This window comes from Mirounga leonina, unplaced genomic scaffold, assembly GCF_011800145.1.
Source record: "Mirounga leonina isolate KUSES-001 unplaced genomic scaffold, KU_Mleo_1.0 Mir_195, whole genome shotgun sequence".
Taxonomy (NCBI): domain Eukaryota; kingdom Metazoa; phylum Chordata; class Mammalia; order Carnivora; family Phocidae; genus Mirounga; species Mirounga leonina.
The window spans coordinates 5,155,796-5,172,097 of record NW_023270490.1 but is presented as its reverse complement, the minus strand read 5'-3'; the positions used below and the strand labels follow the sequence as shown (position 1 = coordinate 5,172,097).

General features: G+C 43.5%; 1 protein-coding gene across 1 annotated transcript in view; it reads right to left on the bottom strand.

Annotated features, from left to right (window-relative positions):
- Positions 1-16,302, bottom strand: part of DOK5 (docking protein 5) — a 162,423-nt gene that overhangs the window by 23,305 nt on the left and 122,816 nt on the right. Inside the window, exon 6 of the mRNA XM_035025425.1 lies at positions 10,181-10,316. Coding sequence (XP_034881316.1) covers positions 10,181-10,316 — 136 coding nt within the window. The remainder of the gene's footprint in view (positions 1-10,180; positions 10,317-16,302) is intronic.

The window sequence follows — 16,302 nt, the reverse complement described above, 5'->3', positions numbered from 1 at the left end:
GCTGAACACCAGATGCACTCAAATGGTTATTTTCATGGGGAATGAAAGTGATTTGCATCAATTTATTCAGAGCCATCTGAATTCTCAGCCACATGCATAAAACAAAATCACTGCTCCCTTTGCTTCTGGTAACTTTTTATGCCTCCTTACTAAGGAAATCCTCTTCCTACCCGTACATCAAAATTGATATCCTTGGGGACTGTTTTCCACAACCTCTTAAAGCAGACTTGCTTAAAACCTGTGCCCTGGAGTGGCATTAAGAGGGAACTGGATTTGGTATTTGGGCTTCATTTTTCCTTCTCTCTATGCTCATAAAATGACCTATTTGGCCCCCATTTTTGTTCATTCAACAAACATTTAGCAAGTCCTGTGCCAGAACCTGAGCATATTACAGACACATGGAGCCTAGCCTCTGTCCTCCAGAGGCTTCCAGCTTCTAGTGGAATGGCCTGTTACTCGGTCAGCTTTTGAAGCTAATGCACGAGGCAAAAATCCCATAGGGTCAGACTGAACTCAGCGGCTCACCTCAACAGAAGCAGGTGCTTTGGGGACAAGATGCAGGATACATGCTAGAACTGAGACCAGGGAGCAAAGGAGTGGTTCGTGTTTTCTGTCTTATGCTTACTCCAGGCACAAATCTACTGAGTGGAGTGGTGGGCTGGTGGCCCAGGTGGGACATGTAGGTATGGTATACTTTGTTTTGTTGCACTCCAGAGTGGGTATAACCACTCTGGGCATATTTATGGGGCCCTGCTGAGTTCCAGCCCCGGCTGGAGCCCCACACCTAAGGCAGCGGCCTGACCTCACAATCTGATGCTACCACGCATACACAAACAGTATTCAGCCTCATCACCCGATTTCCTGGAGTTGCCCGTTAACATCCCCATTGCTTCAGTGTGAGTCTCTTCCTCCTGGCTTATCCCATGCCAGTTTGTGTGAGTAAAAAGGGAATCATTACGGTAGCTCACATTTGTTGACTCTTCCTATGTCCCTCCTAAGTGCCTTACATGTACTAACCCGTGTGAATCGCACCACATTGTGAGGCATAAACACTATTATTATCACTCCCATATGACATATAAAATAAACAAGGCAAAAGGAGGCCAAGCTACATAGCTTGGAAGTGACATTCAATTCCAGACACACTGACCCATCAATTTCTGGCCCAGCCTTCATGCAGAACCTGCTATCTTTAGAACAGGGTTCTCAACCTCCCACTGTTGACATCTGGGATCAGGTTACTTTTTGTTGTGGGGGACTGTTCTGTGTATTACAGCATGTTTAGCAGCATCCCTGGCCTCCGACCCTGGGCCCTGTGTTAACAACCAAAATGATTGCAGATATTGCCAAATGTCTCCCGGGAGGCAAAATTGCTAGCCACTGAGAATCACTGGTTTAGGGTGACCATACATTTCAGTCTTCCTGGCTGGATCCTGTTTACATCTGTTATGCAGGCATTACTCTTCATCAGGGCCAACTTCAAGGGCAGATGACCTGTGTAGTCACACAGAGCCCCATGCTTGATTTGATCTTCTGCCATCACTATCTTGAAAAATCTTAGCTTTTGAACAAGGGACCTTACGTATTCATTTTGAATCAGGTCTACAAATTACATGTCCAATCCTGCTCTTAAGAAGGTTGACCCTGACTCTCAAAAGCTCCCAGCTTGGAAAAAACTCCTATGGTAACCCTACTGATTATATGTAATAGAGCCTTTAAAAGCTCACCATGTGATTTTTTTGCCTTATTGATTGAAAAATACAAAAGTCTGGTTTGCTCTTTTTTTTTTTTTTTTTAAGATTTTATTTATTTATTTGACACAGAAAGAGAGCCAACAAGAGAGGGAGCACAAGCAGGGGGAGTGGGAGAGGGAGAAGCAGGCTTCCCGCTGAGCAGAGAGCCCAATGTGGGGCTCAATCCCAGGACCCTGGGACCATGACCTGAGCTGAAAGCAGATGCTTCACTGACTGAGTCACCCAGGTGTCCCTGGTTTGCTCTTCAGCAACAGGCTGCACAACTGGTTTTATTCACCAAGCAGCATATTCATGCTTACACATTTTGCATTTTCCATCATAGATTCCCTGATGCATATCCACCCTGACATTCTCCCCAGTAAGAGCCAGTCTTTGCTACCAGGCAAATGGCCATAATCTTCCATAAAAAGATGTATCAAGGACACAGATGTCTTGCCAAAAATATAAGGGCAAGAGGTTTGTTCCCCTAAACCAGGGGTTACAAACTTGAATGCCTACATGGGTCATGCAGGTAACAGGAATCAGTGAAGTCTTCTGGTTATTGAGACGACAAGAAACGATAAGAGCTATGCAACCCTGAAGGGCATTAATCCTCTCAAAATGGTAGCTGCTACTCAATTTTAACTCAAGCAGACACGGTGTTACCAGATATTCTCATTTTTCCAAAAGGTACAGCTATGTATTTTATGTGAAACCTCCCACTGCAAATGCTGGGAACTAATTTAATTTTTAAAATATCGCCTGTGCCAATACCTTGTAAACCAAACAAAAAGTGGTCTGCATGCGCTAGCTCCCAAGACCTGTGCTATCATCTTTGGCCATCTTAACTCCTTTTCCCTACTCTGGTCATCTGGGGACTCTCCCAAAGTTTCCTTACTGCCTGAAGCTGAACCAATAGATAATTTTACCCCTCCCCCTGGCTAGTCACATAGTGGAGAAGGAATTGTATTTCATGCTTGGATGGGTTGATAAATATTTGGGTAGGTACACAATATGTAATCAATTTCCAGTTCCGCAAAAATAATCGACCGGATCTCCCTAAAATATTGAAACTCGCGTAGTTGGTGACAACAGTCAATCCTGACATCCCCTTTGAATGCATTCTCTAGGCAATATTCTGAATGTCAGATTCTGGTCATACCCAACACCTTAATAGCATGAAAAAAAAAAAAAAGAGCCATACAAGGCAGAACACATCTGCTGGGGCAACCAAAAGCTGAAACCCCTGTTGAATGATCTCTTAAAATCACATAAATGGCCTCTGGTTTTGCTGACAGGCATCTGGGATTATTGCTTTGCCTTCAGTAAACTCCAAGGAGAAAAAGCAAATCCACATGGCGTAGAGGAGAGGGACTGATTAATAATATAAGCACATTTGTGTCTAACACCTAAAACCAAGGTGCAGAGGGGTTATCGGTGAACTACAGCCCAAAGGCCAAATCCTGGTGGCCTGTGTTTGTATGGCCCAGAAGCAAGACTGGTTTTTACATTTTTAAAGTAAAAAAAGAAGAGGAGGAGGAAGTCAAGGAGGAAGAAGAGGTGGAGGAGGAGGAGGAGAAAGCAGCAGCACCATATGTGGCCCACAAAACATAAAATATTTACCATCTGACCCTTTACAGAAAATGTTTACCAACCCTTGGTGGAGATGGATACATCCCTCATTTCCTAACTTCTCAAAATCGATTAAAAATGGCACTGAAATGATCCAACTTGTCTCTCCATCCCCAACACCATCCCTGTCTCTTACCACCATCGGGCTTTCCATGGGCTGCCTACTTACAGAGCTGCCATCTTAAACATAGTATTAGTGTCAGAGTTTCCAAACAAAGCTACAACCTGTTAGCATCATTCCTTTCCCTGTAGAGACACAGCCACCAGCTGACCGTGACCATGGCTAGGTCACAGGAGCCTAGCTACAAGGAGGAATTGCATAAGCTAGGGCAGCACTTAATAACCAAGGAAAAGGACTACTAAAATCCACCACTGCATGTCGCAAGTTACTAAGTTATTATAAGAGACTGGAAAGGACCTTCTCCGAAAATGACATTTCCCCCCTAATATATGGAAACAAAAGTCATAGCAAATTTAAGGAAGAAATCTGAGTTTCATCTGTTTCTGTCCTATCTTTAGAGTAAATTCCTGGCAGTACTATTGCTGATAAAGAGATAAGTGAGTTTAATTTTGATAAATAAAGACAAATTGTCCTCCAGTGAGATCGTAGCAAACTGAACTCACAGGATTATACCGTTGCATGCACTGAAAGGTATAAATCATAACTCCTTATCGAAATTTTAAGCTTCTGTAAAGATTCAAAAGGGTTTTTTTTTAATGTTTATGTTCTCCATAAGACTTACTACAATGCTTTCTTTGCAAGCAGTAGATGGGTGTTCGCTAAAAGGTTTTTGAATCATAATTATTATGCCAGGATATAAAAAGGGTTTATTTGGGAGGGGAAAAAAGCTGATAATTGCTTTAAGCACAACACAATAAACAAAGAAACGAACAAATTAATTAAATAATGAATAAATCAATCCATAAGTTAACCCAATTAACCAGAGCCCACAAAGACGAGAAGAGATAAAACCTGATTTTTTTGAGGGGGAGTGGTGGGAACAGAGAGGCAGGTTGAGCTGGGAGAAGAGTGTTTATATACATTTAAAAAAAAAAAAAAAGATTTAAAAAAACCCAGCAGGGAAGAGCTTACTTCAGTGTCTGAATAGTAATGAAATTGATTCTATGATTTCTTTGATTCTCTATTTTAAAAAAATGGAATAGTTTATGGCTTTTTAAATTAAGCTGAGTAAGAATTACTGTGGTTTCCAGAATTGTGGAAGAGTGTCACTTGAATTCTACAAATTCATTACATTTTATTTGCAAAACCAAGTTTGGAAGTGAACCTATCAATTAGGCAAACAAAAAAAGATGTGACAAAGAATGGTTCAGATGAACTCTCAAACCTGGGTGCCGTCCAGGGCTCTAGAGCACAAGGGAGAAGTTGTGCCTGGGGCTTCAATGTCACCTGGATGGAGCCTCACTTGCAGCCCCTAGGGAGAGCCTGCTAAATTAGTCTTTCTCCATCTTGTCACTCAATTTGCCTTGAAGGAAATTCTAAAAACGACAGGCCCAGGAGTGGAATGAGGAACATCCCACACACCGCCACTCCTTGGTCCAAAATTAGACTTTGTCACAGACACTGATCTTCAAGGTGGCAAAAATAGCAAAAGCTGCTCGGGGGAGTCCCGAGCTGTCCCTGCAGAGTCCCTGCAGCTTCTCCAGGAGGCCAGCTGGTGGCTGGTGAGCAAACAAGTTCTTGCTGCTCAGTCTCATTCAATAGTTGGTCTTTCCCTCCCTCCTGATACTCCAGCTACCCCAGCCTCCAGCACTCACTTAGAGTACAGAATAACAACACGTTGCATTTAAAAAGCGAGAATGTTCGAGAGGAATTTTGAGATATAATATTGCTATTTGGTGCCAACACTACCCAAAGAAATGGGATTTCTTGTAACTGTGATCTTCTTAGGCGTACTCTAAGTTGATAGATATTTCTGAAAGGCACTCTGATATTCAAGGTAATTTGCAAACAGTAAGCCAGGTCTTAGTGGGGACATATGAGGGCTATAAGAGCTTTCACAGTCTCCAAGGGAGCAAGGCACTGTAGCCAGAGGTAGAGGTTTAGGAATCAGACAAAAGGATCTCCCATTCCTGGCTCCAGTAGTAAGGAGTTCCGTGCCTCCAAGTAGGTGACTGAACCACACTGAGAGTGAGTTTTCTCATGTCTCTGATAGAGACTGTGATTCCCCCCAGGTCAAAGGTCATGAATAATACTCTTTTGAATTGTGAGCCCGATGAAAGCTTGAGCCTTACTGTCCATTCACCACTATATCCTGGAGCACAGAGCAGAGCATGTCAGGTCCTCAATGAACATTCTTGAATGAACAAATGAATAGGAATGAATGAATGAGTCTGCCATCCAGTTAAGGTAGTGATGAGAGAAAGAGCAAGTGAAGTGCCTGGCATATTATAGGAGGCTTGGTAGATGGTATTGGCTGCTATGATGGAAGAGACTAAAGGAGGACAGCAGATGGCCGGTAAGTGCACGGTATTATCAGCAAAGCACCCTCAAGTAGGAAATATTTACAAAGGTAAAATCAAAGCACTAAATAAATACTATTCCGGAAGTTTGTGCGGTGTGGCGACAAACACCAAGATGGCGGCCTCCAAGGTCTATTCCTCCAGGTGTTCACACTCTGTGTGGACCCCTTCCCTGACTACGGGAAGGACTTGTGACCTGCTTTTAATCAGCAGAGAGGGCGACAGGATGTCACTTGCATGGTTAGGATACATAGGATTGCATGGTTTGCAGTCTGCAAGGAAGTCAGTGGTGTGTTGGGGGAGCCCATGCAGTAGAGAGCTGACAGTGGCCTCTGGGAGCTAAGGATGGCCTCCAGGTCACAGCCAGCAACAAACTGAGGCATGCAATCCGACTGTTACAAGCAACTAAACCCACCAATAACCCCGCTCGCTCATGAGTAGATCCTTCCCCAGTCTAACCCTGAGATGCGCCTGAGGCATCTGAGCTTTGTGAGAAACTTAAGCCACACCAACACTCCTGGCCCAGAGCAACTATGAGATGGCAAATGTGTGTTGTGTTATGGTGCATAGATGTTGAAAACAACAGGCCAGACATTGATTGTCCACAGCATGGGTAGCCAACACGCAGAGAAGGACCACTTGCGGAGAGTAACAAAAGGGGGAGGTAGGGACTGTGGGGAAGTGAAGCCCCCCAATCTGTCCAAAGAGGGCAGACAGGACTGGGCGTATCTGATTGTTGTTGCCTTGTGGGGGTGTGAGATCATTGCTGTCAGACCTTTTCACTTTTTAAAGATAGCACAGAAATCTGAGTTTTATGTGAAACCTCTCAATTTTTAAATGCCGGTCACTAATTCGGTATTTTTAGAACAGCAAGCTAATCTCATGAAGGACAAAGAAAACAGGTTGTGAGGAGAAAAGTGGGGGCTACCCCAGGACACCTCCTCCAAATTTGAGTCCCATAACTTCCAAGCTGGTGGCCTTGGGTCTCCCATTCAGCAGTGGTCGTAGGGTTAGAAAGCCCTAAAAATATTACTTGTTACAGAGTAGAGACAAGATACATATTTAGTGTTATGGATATCATTATTGTACTCGCTTCCTACGGCTGTGGTAACAAATTACCAGGACTCGGGGGCTTAAAACAACCTAAATGTGTCCTCTTACAGCTCTGGGGGCCAGATGTCCAAAGTCAGTTCACCGAGCTGAAGTCAAGGTGTTGGCCGGGCTGGGTTCTTCTGGAGGTTCCAGGGGAGAATGTTTACCTTCTCCAGCATTTAGGGGCACCCACATCCTTTGGGTCACATCTCTCTCTTCTACCTTCAAAGCCATCAGCATACAAACTTCACATCTCCCTCTCTGTCCCTCTGTTTCCACTATCACATCACCCTCTGACTCTTACTCCTCCTGTTTCCCTCTCACAAGGACCCTTGTGGTAACACTGGCTCACCTGGATGATCTAGGATAATCTCCCCATCTCAAGAGCCTTAACTTGATCACATCTGCAAAATCCCTTTCGCCACATAAGGACACATTCATAGGTTCCAGGGATTAGGACACATCTTTGGAGCCAAGATTCATCCTATCACTATTATCATTGTTGCTGGGACGGGACCCACAAGCCTCCTCTTTACAGCTGCTGGGTTCAGGTCACAAGTCTGATCCCAATGCACTTAAGGCTGTAACTTCAAACTGATACAGGCCCCACGGGGAAGCATCTGTCTGTAGAGGCAGTCTTCAGAGTTTTATGACAGAGGCAGCCAACAGTGGGCCAGGACTTTCTAATGAGGCTAAGCCCAGAGATGAGCATCGCCATCTTTCTCCATTTATGACCTTGACTATCTCAGAGAAGCCAGTAGTGGTGAACATGCAATTCCAGGTTGAGAATATAGCCAGATCTACGTGGATCCGTTCCCAGTTACCGGAAAACGCAGTACTGTAACCCTGGGAGGGTGGGCCAGCAGGATTGTCTTCATTTGCTTCACTGTCATGGGGTATCTCTTTTCTCCCCAAATCGGGGACTGACTCACGTACATTAATTTTCAGCATTTCATAATCCCCACTTAACGTCCCTGAGATTCAGATCCCATTTTGAAGCTTACTCATTTCCATTTAAAATAGGATTTTGTTGCTTTAAAAATCATATTCATTTTATGGAACTCGTTAAGCATAGAGCAAATTAAGAGCAAACAACATTATTTTCCAGTTAAATTTGCAAAGAGATAATCTAAATGAATTACTCGTATTCCTGATTAATTTTTAGTGGAAGTAATGAGGAGGTTGTAAATGGAAAAACATGTACATATAGAACCTGCCTTTCAAGCACAAAACAACTTATGCTAATTGATGGCTTTACCAGTAAGGTAATCTTGGAAAAACTCCTTCAGATCCTTAAAGGCATCTAATGGGACAGCTAAACAATTTTAATGCAATGACATATTGCCCTGTAAAGTTCCAAGTGACTTGAATTCTACTTTACAGCCATCTGTCTGCCTGTCTGTCTATCTATCTATCTATCTATCTATCTATCTATCTATCTACCTACCTACCTACCTATCTACCTACCTATCTATCTATCCATCCATCCATCCATCCATCCATCCATCCATCCATCCATCCATCCATCTCTATAGCAATATCCAGAATTGGTAAGCATATGGGGAAATGAATACCAAGACTGCATTAGTTAAAAAAATATTTTGAAATCGGTGGGGAGAAAATCAAGAGAATATTTCATGATGTGTGAAAATTTCACAAAATTTGAATTTCAGTGTCCATGAATAAAGTTGCTTTGCAGCAAAGTCATGTCCACTGGATTATGTTTTTACCTATGGTTGCTTCTGCACAACAAGGGGCAGAGTTAAGTAGTTGCAACAGAGACCATCTTACTCCACAAAGCCTAAAGTATTTACTGGTTGGCCCTTTACAGAAAGTTTTGCTGATCTCTGCTCTAAAATCCCAGACCACTGCATGAACAAGTCATTTGGGAATAATCTGAGGCTTCTCTGGGACAGATCATATTTCTGGCATGTTTTTCCCCCCTCTTTAAATCCAACCACTCCACATGTTTAAATCATAAATTTTCAAACTACCCTAATCTTACCATGCCAACCCAGTTCCTTTTGGTTTTGCAGATTTCCTTCCAGATGTGAAGCTTTATGCATGTATTTGCAGCCATGATGCATGATTTGTATTATTTAACTGTTGTGCGTTAAGATTTCAATCCTAACTCTCTGTGCAAGTCACAGTCCCTAGCACAATGCAATGAACAGCGGAGGTATTCCCAGAGAGCTATACACTCATGTGTATTTGTGTTTGTGCTGTCTTTATATATCAATGTCCATGAAGGTTGATCAACCAGAGATGGGAGATGCATGGCTCTGGGCAGGATGGAGTCTCTGGACAGGTTTCCCTTGGCCCACAAAGTATTACTGTTTTGTTGCTGGTTTTAACTAGAATTCATTTCCAACAGTTACAAACTACAAGATATTATATACAGACTCAAATCCTTGGCTTCTCTGGAAAAAATCAAGAGCCCAGTACATGGAGCCCATGGTCTCATCAACAGTCTTCCGGGCTTGGGCTTTTGACATTTCACCCCTCACCCCTCTTCTCTCTGGCCCGTTACCAACTGAAATGATAATGTCTGGTACAGCTATAAATATATATCTGTAGGTAGATCATCTACATAGTTGTGTCCACAGATATCCATATGCATCCAAATTGATTCTGATGAACATACTCATGACAGTGGACTAATGATGATGTCCCCTCCCCAAATTCATATATTGAAATTTTAACCTCCAAGGTCATGGGGTTAGCAGGTGGGGCCTTTGGGAGGACATTATGTCATGAGGGCAGAACCCTGACAATTGGGATTAGTGCCCTCATGAAAGAGACCCCAGAGGGCTCCCTTGCCCCATCCATCAGTGAGACAGAAAAGGTAGCCATCTATGAACCAGGAAAGCGGTGCCACCAGTCACTGAGTAGGCCAGCACCTTGATCTTGGACTTCCAGGCCTCCCAGTGAGAAATACATAAATTTCTATTGTTGATAAGCCACCCAGTTCTATGGTATTTGCTGTAAGAGCCCAAACTGATGAAGACACACACAAGTAATAATCGAGGCACAAAGTAGATAAACAGGGATGTCTGGTTACTGTGCTACCAGCTGGCTCTTGAGGCTTTGCAAGGATGTTATTAAATCCAAGTAATACACTGTGGAGTACAGGAGAAAGCCATCTGCTCAAATAATGCAGGCCGTATTTTCAGCATAAAGATTCTAAGATTGCATTCTACACGGGTATGCACTGGGTCATAAGGAAGACATTCCAGACGTACCATTGAATTTTTCACGCTTTGGAGCAAGCGATCATGCTGCTCAGCTATTGCCAAGGCAGCAGAGTGGACCTTCTGGTAGATGGCCTCCCCATCTCGCGTTTGAAAGATAAACAGCCCTTCCCCAGTTTCACACATCCTGTGAAAACAAAAACAAAAAGCTTTTGAAAATCCAGCTCCAAAAACTTCCATGCATGGAGGACCTAGAATACTCCATGAAACCAGACCCCTTTATTTCACATGAGTTCAGGATTCTTGTCCACATTTACTAAACGAAGTTAACTAGAAACAAAATTTCCAATTAGTTGTTAATATGGGCAGGAAACCATTCATTCTAGGCTAACACAGTGCTGATTTTTTTTTTTGGTCAAGAAGCAAAGATTAATATAAAGCTGTTTCTTGATTCTTAGTATAATCCCAGTACTCTGGCTTCCCACTTTCAAAGGGGCACCTGAGCAAAACTGTGTTTTCACGACTGCCCATGAATCAGAAGCTCATCAGAGACTATGTCATCCAGCACAGAGGTGGAAGAAGGATTCTATGACTCCCAGATTCTGTTCTTTCCTCAGAGACAAAGGCTTTAAGGATTCTTTCATTTCCAAAATCAATCTGGATCCCTTTTTTTTTTTTTTCCACTTTACCCACTGACTTTTACCTTGGACACTTTTCCAGCAACCAAAGTGGTCCCAAATGTCCCAACACTCTTTCCTCATGGCCTTATGCTAACAGAAGCCAGCAGATGGAAACCCAGAGCCCAGAGAAGGTAAAATAATGAGTTTTAGTTGGGTCTTTCCTACGTCCTTTGTGAAGATAAGGATTCAGACATAAGAACATGGTGGCCACTACAGATACACTTAACAGTGTTGAATTTCCCCAGAATTACTTTGTCTACATGATAAGCCTGTCACTCCAAACGATGATTATGCAATTTAGTCAAGAATCTAGAAGACAATCAGGAGCTCAGAAAGCACTGGGAAATTTACTCATGCCTGCATATAACAAGTCTGTATCAGGCAGAGTGAAATAAGAAGCAAATCTGGATTCCAGACTGCCTGGCTAGGTTGTCCCCTTGCCAGCTTTACGAGCTGGTACACATTAGCCTCTCTACACCTGCATTTCCATTTGTAAAATAAATAGGATAGTAACCATCACCTAAATGTCCTGAAAGTGTTAGACAGGATTTGTGAGTACACAAAGGAAACCTTCACGTCCATTATTCCACTGGTAGGTAAGCTCCATGTAGACGAGATTTGTTCCTGATTTATTCACAGTTCCTCAACCAGTGCCTACACCATGGCTTGCCCTATATCTGGCACTCAATAAAGAACTGTAGAATGGCTTGTGAAATAGCAGGTGGTGGTAGGCAAAGGTATAACGAAGAACTTGACCCTGGCTTCCTTGAGGAAGTTTTATTTAAATTAAGGTTTCATAGAGCCACTCTGGGGAGGGCAGGGCTCTGGCAGAGAAAGCAGGAAGAACAGTCTGGCAAGGAACTGCACACAGAACGCCTTGAGGTGGGACAAAGTTGAGTGACCCAGCACACCAGGGAGACGGTGGCAGGAGGGACCGCCTATGCTCCTGGAGCTCCGGGGGCTTCATTCTGCAGAGTTGCCACCTGAGGGCAACAGTTCCCAGAGGCACGAATGCCCAACTTTGGAAACTGTTCCCTCTCTTTGCCAATGACATTTCACACCAACATCCTGTATGAGAAAAATACTAATGGGATTGCAATTATGAAAACCAAAATAAATGACCTCATGGCAGACAGTATTAAGAAGCGAACTTAAGAGATCAGAATCCAAGTCAGTTCTACATTGCCTCACGGTCAAGATGTATTTTGTGCGTGGGCATGTGTGTGCGTCCCTGTGTGTTTAGAATTTTTGGACACTGTGACAAGCAGGATGTATCTTATACTCAACATGTGTATTTATGGTAATCTTTTCTTCTCTCCACCCCTGCAAAGTGGTTATTAAGTCAATGTTACATTTCACATTTACGATTACGTAATATTTGAAAGAATACAGTACTTGTCAGACAAACATAAGGCAAATCATAAGAAGAGCAGCAAGGGATGTAGAGGTAAAGACCTGGGATGTTTCTTCCAGGAGTTTACAATTTACTTGGCTAAGTAAGATCTATATAAGTGAATTGGTTCGAGACTAACATCATGGTACAATGAGCCTTAGTGGTCAGAGAAGCAGCTGATAAGCAAAGTATAGTCGGGGAAAGGGGTGGGTGTTGATGTTACATAGTAACAGAGAAAATCAGGAGCCAAAAACTTGAGAGAAATCGATCAGAAGCACCTCACAGAACAGACACAAAATTAGGAGCAAAGCATTGCAGAACGGTGACGTTGATTTGTCCGTGAAAGTGAGGTGAACAAATGGAGTGTGACCCTTTCCCCTCTGTGGCTACAGCGGGCCAGAGACACCATGGTAAGAAAAACAGACACACAGACATACAGAACGAAGTAAAGAGGCTTAAGCACATGGGATCTGGTGGCTCCAGCTTGAAGAAAAATCTGGGAAAAGGTCTGTTAGGAGCTTGTAACTTAGAACAGGGGCTCTCTACACTGGCACATCGGCAATATTGTATGGCCAGATCACTCTTGGCTGTAGGAACGTCCTGTGTGTTGTAGGATGTTGAGCGGCATCTCTGGTGTCTATCCACTGGCTGCCAGTAGTATCCTCAAGTTGTGACAACCCAAATTCTCTCTGGACATTGAAAAATGTCCCTGAGGTGGCAAAATGTCTCCAGCTGAGAAGCACTGAAATAGACCAAACACAAGGGGTCGAGGGAGCACCGAACTTACGGGTTAGTGGTAGAGAGGTTATACACATAAGGCAGCTTCTGGGTTCAGGGGAGCTGCTGCTTCGCCACAGACGGTATTCAGGTCGAAGCAGAGAGTACACCCCCCGCCTGTGGTCTGTGTGGTCTAGCCCATTCCAGTCACTGGTGCCACAGCCTAGTGGATCTCAGCTTGAGACACGGTGGCAGGTGACCCTGCCAGTGTGTATGTCTGTGTGTGTGTGTGTGTGTGTGTTAGCTGGAGACCAGGCAATCTGGGCTGCCTGCTAATGGGATGACTGTCCTGTCCTTTCCTGAGACCAGTGGGGTGTGAAAGAGAAATCAGTGTAAGACCCTACATGATGCATCACTGTTCTACTCAGGCCGCCGAGCATGCGGCAGCTCTGCGGAATGTCAAGTCATTCTTGCACAACTTTCGGTCGTCAAATCTTTGTGCTGCCTATTTAATACTTTTAAAATCAACTCAGGTTTCTCCTCCTTTTAACAAATGTATTGTCCATGAGCCACCAAATCAATAATCATAAGCCGGTATGCTCCGCCATACATTGAAGGCAGACGTGAAAATGAATGCAATGAAAACAAAACATGTTATTGAACTCTGTCTAGGTCCTCTTGTCAAAGATCTGAACGGGACACGTGCTCACTGTTAGTAACACAGGCAAATTAGAAAAGTGTTAGAAGATGTGTTTTAGATGTGCTAGCACCCCACTGAAATGTTTTTTCTATAATTTAATCAAAAGGGTCAAAAAGGTAATTGGGAAGAAAAAGACTTCATTGCTGTGCGAGTCACATTCATTTAGTTATGCCTCTATCACTAAAATCACCCCACATTTGGGGAAATGTGGATGTGCTTCCTGGAGCCCTCCTCGAGGTGGGGTGGGAGAGAGGTAGGGAAGACAGAGTCTCCTCCAGTTCCCTCATATGCTGGAATCATGGTCAAGTATCCTGACCTCTCCAAGTTTCCACGAGCTCATATCCCAAATTTGAGTAATAAAATCACCGAAACCTCTGAGGGTACTGGGAAATTATATTTTATCTTTAGCAAAGGATCTTGTATCAAGGTAAGCACTGAACTGGGATTTGTTGTTGTTATTTTAACCCTTTAAAATGTCAAAGCCAATGAGGACGTGGTCCTCACGGAAAACTTCAGGAGGGAGGCAAAACCGCATTTTTGCCTGGAAGGAAACGCGGGAGACCACATCCCGGAACAGTGGGGAAGCGAGCAAAAGATGCCTGGTGGTGGAAGGTATGTGGCTGGGGAAGAAAGTCTATGTTTGAGGCTCATGGGCTATGAAAACAGAATAATGCAAAGTTCTTCTTTGAGAATGGAAATACGAATTCAGGAATAGGATTCTCCCATTAAGAAAACCAGCAGCTTTCACTAAATAAAAACTACAATGCAAATGACTGGGGGTTTTGTTTCTCCAGCCCCAGTGAAGTAGTATACTGTGTCTGTTCCGGAGTGTTAGCAACAACTTAAATAAAGCTCATCAGAACCATGAGAGACTATGGACTCTGAGAAACAAACTGAGGGTTCTAGAGGTGAGGGGGGTGGGGGGGGTGGGTTAGCCTGGTGATGGGTATTAAAGAGGGCACATTCTGCATGGAGCACTGGGTGTTCTACGCAAACAATGAATCATGGAACACTACATCAAAAACTAATGATGTGATGTATGGTGATTAACATAACATAATAAAATAAAATTAAAAAAAAAAAAGCTCATCAGCCCAGTGAGCGAGGTGAAGATAAGGTCCCAATTCGGAGGGTGCACTGATTGTCACATGATGTCCTTTCTCCCGTGGCTTCGCTATCGGCATCACCAGACTTCCTAACGGTTCCCTTAAATGTGCACATTAGCACTTTTTAGATTTAAATTCTAACCCCATGTGTATGGACTTGAGAGTTTATGAAAACAAAACAAAACTAAGCTAAACTATCCAAAGTCATAAAACATGGCTCGTGTAAGAGACAGTGATTTATTAATTTTATCTGTTCTTAATCACATAACAGGTAAAGTCAAAGAAACATCCCCTTTTCCCCTTTTGCTTCCCCATGCCCTGACCTAGATCTAGGTCTATTTGCCCAGACCTTTTGCTTCCCCATGCCCTGACCTAGATCTAGCGCCATTTGCCCCTCATTCTTCCTGCTGTAGCGAATGGAAGTGCCTTTCACAATTTTTAAACTCAAACACCATGTGTGGCTTTCCTCATCCCCAGGAGAATGAAAAGTTGGGTTAGCACCAGAGGGAAACTGCTGAACAAGCCTTGACATTAATATACCCGAAACTGAAGTCCAATCATCCCCACACTGCCCCTCTTACCCCACCCCGGAGTTCCTCCGCAGTTTGAGCTGCTCCTGGAGGATCCTGACTCCTCTCTCTCCCAACTCATGTCCAGCCAGTCAGTACATCCTTTTGGCTTTAGCTTCAAAAGATGTCAGTATCCAAACACTTAAGCCTACGTTCATTGTCACCAACATCCTTGTAGCCATTCTTGTCCTCACTGTGAGCACTACAACATCTTCCTAATTGGTTTTAGCCTGAGAGTCTAGTTAAAAAAAAAAGTGAGACCATGTCACTTCTTTGCTTACCACTTCCTATGTAGTAAAGAATTTAATCTTGTCCAAAAAATCTTGTCTAGCCTTGGCGTTGGCGATTACCTGGGAGATCATTTTTGTTTCCCTTATTCTGCCCCAGTCATGCCAGCCCAAGTGCCCACCAATGGATGAAATGCATAAAGAAAATGTGGCATATATATATGTGTGTGTGTGTGTATACACACACACACACACACACTGTAATATTAGCCATAAAAAGGAAGTAGATCCTGCTACTTGTAACACCATAGATTATTATTGGCGCAGAAGGTCTCGGGGACTCTTTCTTTGAACCTTGCAGTGACCCACCTCTACCTGCCACCCCCAGTACCACCCCAACTAAGACTAAAGCCAAATTCTTTACAGTGGTCTTCAAGCCCCACACAGCCTGACCCTGTTGCATCTCTACCTTTACATACATTGCTCCCCCATCCCTTATTCTGCCCCAGTCATGCCAGCCCATTGGCTCTTCTTTGCACACTCCACATATACCCCCCACCTCGGCACCTTTTCCCCACCTCCTTCTTCTGGGTGGAATGCTCTCTCCCCGATTCTTCCTGGAGTTTTTGTCAGGCATCACTGACTTGGCAAAGCCAGTCCCACTAACCCTATTTAAAATTTCACTCCCTCCTGTGGCACTTTCTGTTGAATGACTTTAGTTTTTGCTGTGGACTTAAACAATCTAACATCTCTTTTACTTTTTAAAATGTCTATTATTGTC